The following is a 10000-nucleotide window of genomic DNA, read 5'->3' as shown; positions in this document are numbered from 1 at the left end:
CCAGGGCGGAAGTGATGCAAAGACCAGCGGTCTGCGAATTTCTACATGGACCGATGACGTCACCGCATGCAGTCGCAGCCCTGCGCGACGCTCTCGCTGCAGGCGTCGAGAAACACTTCGAGATCCTCTACTACAGGAAGGATGGTAAGTCCTTCCCTTTTTTTTTTTTTTGTGAGATTCTTCTTGGGGGAAAAAGAAAAAGAATCTCTTGTTATTTCTTTTTCTTTTTTTTTCTTTTTTCTTTTTTTTTTTTTTGACTTCGATCGTTCAAATATATTTTTATTTCTCTAAAGAAATCATTCGACGCAGATACGAATAGTTTTTGCATTTAAACGATATACTCGTTTTGACGATGGTATATATATATATATCTTTTTTTTTCTTTTTAGTCATTGAATTAATACTTATCGATAATCGTTAAATTTCTTTTTTTTTTCTCGCTCTATCTCGATATTGATTAAAAAAAAAAAAAATAAAAAAATAGAAATTTACAACGCGCTATTTCACATAATCGATGAAGACGATGTACTGATTTTTAACGACGTAAATGTACATTTCTCATACAATTAATTTTTTACGATTAACACTTATTACGATAATATTACTTTCTTATACGTAATGCTAGACCTTTTTTTTTTTGTACTTGTAAAAAGAAGATAGCGATTTGTAACATTCCCTTTGAAACGATTTGTTAAAATGTGTCCGAGATCGTTTCAAATAATTAAATCATCTCGATGAAATTTCAAATGACGATCAAGAATTTTAATAACGAATAAAAGAATAGATCTCTTTGACGTATCGTACGTATCGTTTGGAAGAAAAAAAAATTTGAAAAAGTTGGAAATAATTTCAAAAAATAAAAAAATAAAAGAAGAAAGAAAAAGGGAAAAAAAATGAAGAAGGAAAAGAATTCGTCGTAAGACGCCGTAGATAAAACAAAAACAAAAAAGGGAACAAAAATAAAAATAAAATAAAAAAAAAAAAGAAAAAAAAAGAAAAAGAAAAAGGAGAAAGAAAAGTCATTAAAAGCAGATGCACACGTAGATCTAAGAATTTTATTAAATGTAAGAACAATTTGGATTCGCATAATGCATTTAACGTTTCGATCGAAAGTGGAATCTTCAATATTTCTTCGAAATAATAACGGAAGCGGAAGAAAGAGAAGGAACTTGCTTTCACGCTTAACCCGTATGATTTATTTTCACAATCAGGAGCCAAAAATGTTGGTGGCGCCGTTCCACTCCTTAAGAACATCCACCACTAAGCGTTGTTCCGCGGGATCGAAAACCGGACGTACAAAATTACTAAGGAATACGACGAATTGGTTCATTCGCTTTTTGGCAAAACATTTTGCCATTTTCTAACGACGATGTGATGCCAATTCTATGTAAATTTTATATACATGCATATATATATATATATATGTGTGTGTATGATGCATGCATGTATGTAAATTAAACGTGGCATTTATAGTTACGTATATTTGCCGATTAAAACTCGACATTATCAATGTTCTCAGTTTTGATGGATATTAGTGTAGTACGTAAGTCAGTGTACTACGTGATCTAGTAGGTTATATGAGCAAGTAGTATATAAACAAATGAAACGAAAGAGAAACATTTCATTTGTTAGCTATCGACGTCTTAAAGGATCGATCGGTCACGTTTCAAACGTTTACTATTATCAAATATATTTATTGAATAATTTATTTATTTAATAGGGATAATAAAACGTTTATAAAATAATATAATAGAAATTGTTGTATTAGAGTGGATATATATATATATATATATATATAAAGTTAAAATTTTATTCAAAATAATGATTATAAAAGAATAATATATATTTTAATTATTAATATGATTATATGTATACATATATATAAATATGTGTATGTATGTGTATATATATATATATATATATAATAATAATAATGGAATAGTTCGAAATTTGAGTTTGTCGTAAATTTGTGATTAGAACAATCGGATCGGTGAATAATATTTGTGGAATCCAATCCAATGGTCGGAATCCAATTTTCTATCGTAATAACGGGAAGCCAAGAGAATATTTTCAATGGGAGGACAGAATGATCGAGTTAACCCTCGATCATTCTCATCCTTTCTCTCCTTTCTCCGCAAGCCAGCTTAGGAATGCTTCTCTTTTGTTTAGAGCGGGAAAATTGAATTTATTCACTTCGACTTCGACACACTCTCAGCAGCGGTCGGCTTGGTTTCGATTTTGCCGTAGTGTCTGACCTTAGGCGCGGTGAGATCGATAGTCACTACTGTATAATTTATCATAGTCATAGTTTAAAAGAGAGAGAGAGAGAGAGAGAGACAGAGAGATAGAGGCAGGTCTCTTGCCTTACCTTACTCATTTGATTCGTCTTCTCTGACCTCAGCTTGAAACCTAAGGAACCTTTACGTCAGTATTATTTATTTCAATATTCTTTAATTTATTTTTTACAAAATTTATTTCTCCTCATTCAATATTTCCTCTTATATCGATTTATTTTTCTTACGATTTCTATTTAAATATTATTTAATTGTCTTCCCATTTATTTCTATTTTTAGCTTATCCATTTACATAAATTATTGCATGTACTTTCTTTTCTTTTCTTTTCTTTTCTTTTTTGTTCTTTTTCGAATTTATCTTCAAATATCATTTAATCGTATCATTCGACAAATACGTTATAATTTTTGATTTCACTTTTGAAAAAGTTAATTTGACGTATTTGAAGGTATTTAAAGAAAAAAAAAAAAAAAGAAAGAAAAAAAAAAAAAGAAAGAAAAAAAAAAGAGGAAAGAAAAAAACTATCAAAAGAAATTCTTATTCGCTTTCGCCAATAATTCGATTTTATTTGTCAATTATCGAACTCATTGAAAGATATAATCGAAAAGAAATATCTTTCGTTACTTTTCTATCGTCATGATAAACGATTTAAGTTGATGATGGTTAAAGAGAAAAGGATGTCCGGCATTATGATCCTTTAGTGGTTTCATCTTCCCGTCGCGTACATATCTATCGGCATAATTATATCGATTCGTTTTGACCGAGTTGAAAAAAGTTATAAATGGGAGAAATTATGTATGAAATCACGACGAGGGACATAAACGAGAATAAAAAAGTTCCGGTGTTTAGAAATAATGACGGCCGTACGTACATATATACATGTATTCGTATATATATATATATATATATATATATAAATATATACGAATAATAACAAATCAAAATGTAAGAATTATCATCGATGGTTCGATCTATCAATTTGATCCAATTTTTCGAAAGAAATGCGTGCGAGAAATTTTCTTAAAATTTCAAAAAAAGAAAAAAAAATACTCTAAAACACTCATAGTCCATTTTAAGTTTCATTGATTTTATTTCAAACGTTACTAAATATCCAAACAGTTTTGGGACACATTGTATGCACACAATAGAACATATGTATATCTGTTTACATATTAAACACAAAAGAGATGCAGAGCATGTTTCATGTTGCATCGGGTACAAAGAAAGAAAGAAAGAAAGAAAAAAAGAGAAAAAAGAATAGGAACAAAGAGAAAAAAAGAAAGAAAAAAGAAAAAGAGAGAGAAAGAGACAGGGAGATAGAGAGAGAGAGAGAGAGAGAGAGAGAGAGAGAGAGAGAGAGAGAGAGAGAGAAAAAGAGCAACGATAGGGGAAACTCTTTTCATCGGCTTGTAGTTATCGATTGCGTAATCTTTGATCGCATAATAGAGAAAGAGAAAGAAATAGAAAGATACGCACAGAGTGTACGAGAGATAAAGACAGATACTCTCATAGACACATAGAAAAGAAAAAAAGGATAGAGTAATGTGGCTCGAGTGTGGTATCGAGTAAAAGGAAAGAGAAGAGAAAAGAGTGGCATCCAACGAGTTCGAAAGGGGCCGAACGTGCGAAACGAGCTGATTGAAAGGCGCTAAACGAACTACTACTACTCTTCATTTCCGACCACCTGCAGGCACCTTCGGGCGGTAACATCAAAACGATGCGGAGAGCGTGTTAAGTCGATGGCGCCTTCTCTTAAAACAACAAACTCATTCTCCGTGCTTTCCTCTTCTCACTCTTTCTCTCTCTCTCTCTCTCTCTTTTCAGCTCTCTCTCTCACTCTTTCTCTTTTACTCTTACGGTCTCTATCATTTTCTCTCATTTTCTCTCTTTTTCTCTAAGTCACTCTCTGTCTCTCTCTCTCTTTCTAAATCGTTCTCTTTCTCTCTTTCTTTCTCAATCTCGGTATCTCTCTCTCTCTCTCTCTCTCTCTCTCTCTCTCTCTATCTCTCCCTCTCTTGCTTCTTCGTGACGTTGATGGCCACTTGACTTTCCAAAGTAAAGCACATCGAGCTTCCCGGAGCGCCAATAAATGTATTCCTATTGCCTACTATTCGCATAACTCTTCAACCAGATCTTTACTTTTGAATGAGAAGGAAATTTATTTATTATATTGTATATATATGTATATATATATATATATATATATATATGTATTTTTCTGTTATTTTTCTTACTTCTTCGTTTTTTTTTTTCGCTTTGTTTTTCTTTTTCCCTTGTTCCTCCCGCGAGTTCTCAAGTCTCAGTGATTTTTCTCGTGACTTTTTCTTTTCTTTTCCTTTTTTTTTTTTTTTTTTCGTTTCCTTTCGTTTTTTTTTCTTTTTCCTTGTTTTCTTTTTTCTTCTTCAAACAGTGATTACAAGTGAATGGAAACGTCGATAAAACGAGTGTACACGTCGTATCGTTGGAATTTGTGTTATTATGTGGTGGTACGTACGTACGTATGTATATTGGTATAGAATTTTCTTCATTTTTCTTTTTTTCTTTTTTTTCTTTTGCCTTCTTTCTTGTTTAACATTGTCGAAGAACGAATGAGAAATATAGATTTAATTAACAATATCCTTTGGTATAATATTTGGAATAATGATTTTAGATTAGTCTCTAGCAATTAGTTATAATCTTTTTCTTTTTCTTTTTCTTTTTCTTTTTTTCCTCAACATTGTTAGAAAGAGATTTGGACAAATCGATTGTTTAAAATTCGTATAATCATTGTCTATGTTTTACAATTAGTTATGACAGTTTATTTCTTTTTTTTTAGCGTGAAAGAGAAAGAGAGAGAGAGAGAGAAAGAACGATAAGTATGTGTAATAGATATTGTTTAAAAAAATTGCATAATTGTTAATTTGCACATTTTTTCATAGTAAAATTACGATCTTGTAACATCAAATCTTATCTCGTTAGAAAAGATAGACGATAAATGATAGTAATATATTTGATAAATGATAGTAATATACTTATAAGTTAATATATATATATATATACATACGCTAATATAAGTGTATACTCTCTCTCTCTCTCTCTCTCGGTATCTCTCTCTATCTCTTGATCTATCTCTCTTTCTCTCTTTATTATTTACAAATCGTATACGTGCATATTCATAAGACAAAGCAAAAGAAGAAAAATTATCGACAACGATCTTTTAGCACGAAGAATAGAAAGAATAATTAGCAATTACAATTCTTTAATATATATAAAAAAAAAAGAAAAAAAAAAGAGAAATGCAATTCAATAAATTCTAAAAAAATTTCCGTATAATCGTCGAGAACGTCAATGAGAACGATACGATCATATTGATAATTGAAATGATTCCTGCTCTTTTTTTAAACTTTGTAATTTTGTTTGTTTGTTATATGAAAAATTTCAGGGACAATCGAGAGCATGGTTTAAAGTCGTAAAAAAAAAACAAAAAAAAAAAAAAAAGAAAAAGAAATAAAATTGAAACGGATCGCTCAAAGTCATTTCTATTTTATTTTTCTTTCCTTTTTTTTCGTAATTTTGCACGGAGTTCTCTCTCTCTCTCTCTCTCTCATTCTCTCTCTATCTATCTATCTCTTTTCTTTCTGTCTCTCTCTTTCTTTCGAGTGGCCATTTCGCGCGAGCGACTCCTCCAGAAAAGCTTTCTCGCGCGTTACGCAACGAAAAAGCGAGCGGCGAGGTGAGCGAGGAGACGAGAACAGCGTTCGAAGCAGCCAAGAATAGTTGTGCTCGTCCTCCCGCTCGTTCTCGTACTCGTGCTCGTGCTTTACCTCCACTCCCTCCCCCTCAACCTCCCTCACCCAACCCCACCCACACCCGCACCACCACTTTATCTCTTTCTCTCTCCTCCCTCCCACTTCTCTTTCCCCTTATTTTTCCCCACCGGATAGCCTAGTCCGTCGCCCACCCATAACCCTTTTCGCGTATTCGATGACATCACGTATTGCTTGCCAACGTGACGTCATACAACGTTTTACTCCACCACCCCACCACCCCACTACCCTTCTCTTTCTCCTTTTGCCTCAATCCGACCTATAACAACTATTTCAATATCATTGATTGATAGTATATAATATTTACCTGTTGTGATATTTGGGTTTTAATTAAAAGGTCAGTTAATTCCAATATATGTAATTTGATTGAATAGATTAATTAATAGAACGTTCAATTTAACACATTTAAATCGATCAAGAAACTATACTTGTTGGATATCATTGATGTTTCCATATTTTTTTATATTGATTAATTTTAAGATATTGTGGATAAATTGTTGATTACGTTGAAATATATTTAAATAATATATATATATATATATATATATATATATATATATTAACTCTATTGTTGATTAATTGATAAATTGATCTCTGTCTTAAAATTATATAATAATGAAATAAGATGTGATTCTCGTAGTGGAGTCGATGAAATTATTTGATTTTTATTGAAAAAAAATTTTGATGAATTATATATATAAATATATATATATATATACGAATATAATCCAATCGGTGAAATAACGGATTAAAATACAATAAAATGTTATCGCAAATTATATGCAAGTTAGTCGGAAAATTGATCAATATATTACAAATTTATAATTAATTATGAATTTTTCTTTTTTTTTTTTCTCAAAAATTCTCTCTCTCTCTCTCTCTTTCTCTTTTTATCTTTCGTCGATAAAATGACAAAGAGGTACAATGACCGCAACGATTTTCTGCAAAAAAACGATCCCCCTTCCCTCCCCTTCCCTCCTCTCTCTCTCTTTCTCTCTTTCTCTCTCATACCTAACGTTTTCCTAGTGGATTCGACCGTGTTAAACGGGACCGAAAGAGAATAGGACGAGGTTTCTCAGCGTTAATTTCGAAAGCTTACGCCGCGAAAGCTCGCCAAGATAAGACGAGCTTCCGAAGACGAAGACGACGAAGATGACGACGTCGACGAAGACGACTACGACTACAACGACGACGACGACGACGACGACGACGACGAAGACGATCGGTGAAGAGTCAGGCGAGAGACGCGAACTTGCAGTCTCTGCCACGACCGCGTACCGAGCTTGCGAGAGAGAAGCTCAGCTCTTAATCGCGACTGTCATTCGTGTGTGCTTTTATTGTGACTCTGATTGGTTCTTTCACTCTCACTCTCTCTCTCTCTCTCTCTCTCTTTCTTCATCTCCTTCTCCCTCCATTTCTGTCTCTCGCTCTCTCTCTCTCTCTCTCTCTCTCTCTTTTTCTCTCTCGAAAAAAAAGAAACAAACAAACAAACAAACAAACAAAGTCAATCGATGATCATTTTCATTCGATTGATCGATCGATCGGTGTTCGAGCTTGCAGCTACGTATAACTTTACGTAAATCGATAAACGTTAAGATATAATAAAATAAAATTTGTTGTTTTTCATCGAAGAAAAGAAATTCTCATTTTGGTCGGAAATATAGATGGAAAATAATATAACACATATTTCGGGGTGAAGGGGGAAAAAAAATTTACGATCCTCGTGAAGAAATTCGTAGCATATGAATTACGTTTTGTTGACGATAAAAGAATATCGTATAATATATGAGAGCTCTTGTTAGAAAAGGAAAAGCTCCGGAGAAAAGTTTTCGCCGTTGTTGTTAACAACGCACATTGTCTCGTGCGTCGTTTTCTTCGTAGAAAACTTTGACGATCGGCCAAAACTTTAAAATCGTTCTTTTTTTCTTTTTTTTTTTCTTTTTTTTTTTTAACGACGCCAAACAAAGTATTCAACTACGTTTAATCCATATTTATGGTTGGATATTTTCTTGTTTGATCTTTTTTTTTTCCTCTTTCTTTTGTTTTGTTTTATATTCGTATATACATATATATATATATATATACATATACACACATACATACGTACACACATACACACACACATATATATATATATATATTTATATAATTTTTTTTTTTTTAGTCTATAAACTCCAACAGAGTCCGCGCGTTTATTGCTCGTCTATCAAAAATCTGTCGTATGCGTTTCGTGTGAAAGAGAAATTAAAAGATATAATTGGGAAGGGGAGAAAGGGGATGACAAGGAGGGAGGGAATGAGAAGGAGCGGGATTGGAAGGAAGGTATAAAAAGAAGGGGAGAATAAAGATTGAAAGGATGAAGTAAAGTAAAAGGAGAAGAAAAGAAAAGAAAAAAAAAAAAGGAAAACAAGAAGAAGAAGAAGCAGAAGAAGAAGAAGAAAACTTAAGAAGTTGTTCGTCGGGAGATACGGGAAGGAAAAAAAGGCAAAGGGACGAGAAAAAAAAAAAAAAAAAAGAAAAAATAGAAAAATAAAAAAAAAAAAAAAAAAGAGGGAACTTTTAGCCGCGTTCAAATATTACCTGTTGAATTATTGCTAGAGTATTTAATGAGAGAGTAAAACGCAACTGGATTTATAATGTCTCGTGAGATATGCGAGAGAGGAACGATGGCGGATCCACTTTTGAATCTTTTATATTACTTATCTCGGAAGCTGTAAGTTCGAACCCGCATAAACGAGGAGATTCATTAGATTCTCATATAACGTTCCCTATCTTTTCTTTTTTTTTCCCTCTCTTCTCTCTCTCTCTCTCCCCTCCTCTCTCTCTCTCTCTCTCTCTCTCTCTCTCTCGCAGCATCGATTTCCGATTTTTTTTCCATCGAGACTCCCGAGGTGTTAGAATTCAAGGGAACAAGAATCTCGAGATGAGTTGCGATGTGGAAAGCCCGGAAGAGGGACAACAATGGATACCCATGAAGTCGTACGTTCACTTCATTTATTTTTCCTTCTATCTCGCCTATCTCTTCTCTCTCTCTCTCTCTCTCTCTCCTTTCTCTTTCTCTTTTTCATTCTTACTCTCTCTCTCTCTCTCTCTCTCTCTCTCTTTTTCTCTTTCTCTTCGCCCTGTCGTCGTGCCGTCATGCTAATTAGTTATCCGAACGAGTACCTACCATATTTCTCTCTTTTTCTCTCTCTCTCTCTCTCTTTTCCTCACTCTCTTATCTCTGTCTCTTTCTCTTTCTCTCTTATCTCAGTCTTTCTCTCTCTCTTTTCATTACGTTTCTGTGATGACGCGCGATTAGCAAAGAGACGCATCGCTCGAGCACTCGACCCACTCCTCGAAATAAAACGGTTCGACGGGTTCAAAGTGCTACTTCTAGACTGTTGTTTCGACTACTTTCATTACGCCTACCCTATATATATATACATATATATATATATATATATGTATACATATATATATGAAAGATTCTCTACTTTCTTCTTTCTTTTCTTCTACTTCCTTTTGTATATCTGAATAAATAAATAAATAAATATATATATATATATACATATAATTAATATATAAGTATAATTAGTATATAAATAATATAGGTATATTGTATATATACATAATCAATATATAAATATATATATTTAGATATCTATGATAACGTTATAATGTATATATTTATATACATTATAGATATCTATCTAACGAAAAATGTATTATCAGTTTTGAATATTACAAAGATTTTTTATTCAGAATATATTCATGAACACGGTTCATGAATACGAAATAATCTAGAAAGATCGAAACATTACCGACGGAAGAAATATTTTATTTTAAAGGGAGATAGATACATATAAATATATGCATATATATATATATATATATATATATACATATACATACATACATAT

The 10000-nt window shown here is 32.5% G+C and overlaps 1 protein-coding gene across 18 annotated transcripts in view; it reads left to right on the top strand.

Moving 5' to 3' along the window:
• Window positions 1-10000, top strand: part of LOC124951557 (potassium voltage-gated channel unc-103) — a 151216-nt gene that overhangs the window by 27128 nt on the left and 114088 nt on the right. For 16 of the 18 annotated variants that reach the window (XM_047500133.1, XM_047500287.1, XM_047500192.1 and 13 more), the window contains one exon: window positions 1-144. This exon is cut by the window's left edge and continues 87 nt beyond it. In XM_047500133.1, the coding sequence (XP_047356089.1) occupies window positions 1-144 (144 nt within the window). Of the gene's footprint in view, window positions 145-8454; window positions 9078-10000 lie in introns of those variants that run through there. The other 2 variants (XM_047500278.1, XM_047500247.1) reach the window with 2 other exon arrangements.

The sequence above is a fragment of the Vespa velutina genome, chromosome 1 (assembly GCF_912470025.1).
Source record: "Vespa velutina chromosome 1, iVesVel2.1, whole genome shotgun sequence".
NCBI lineage: Eukaryota > Metazoa > Arthropoda > Insecta > Hymenoptera > Vespidae > Vespa > Vespa velutina.
This window is presented reverse-complemented; position numbering and strand designations above follow the sequence as displayed.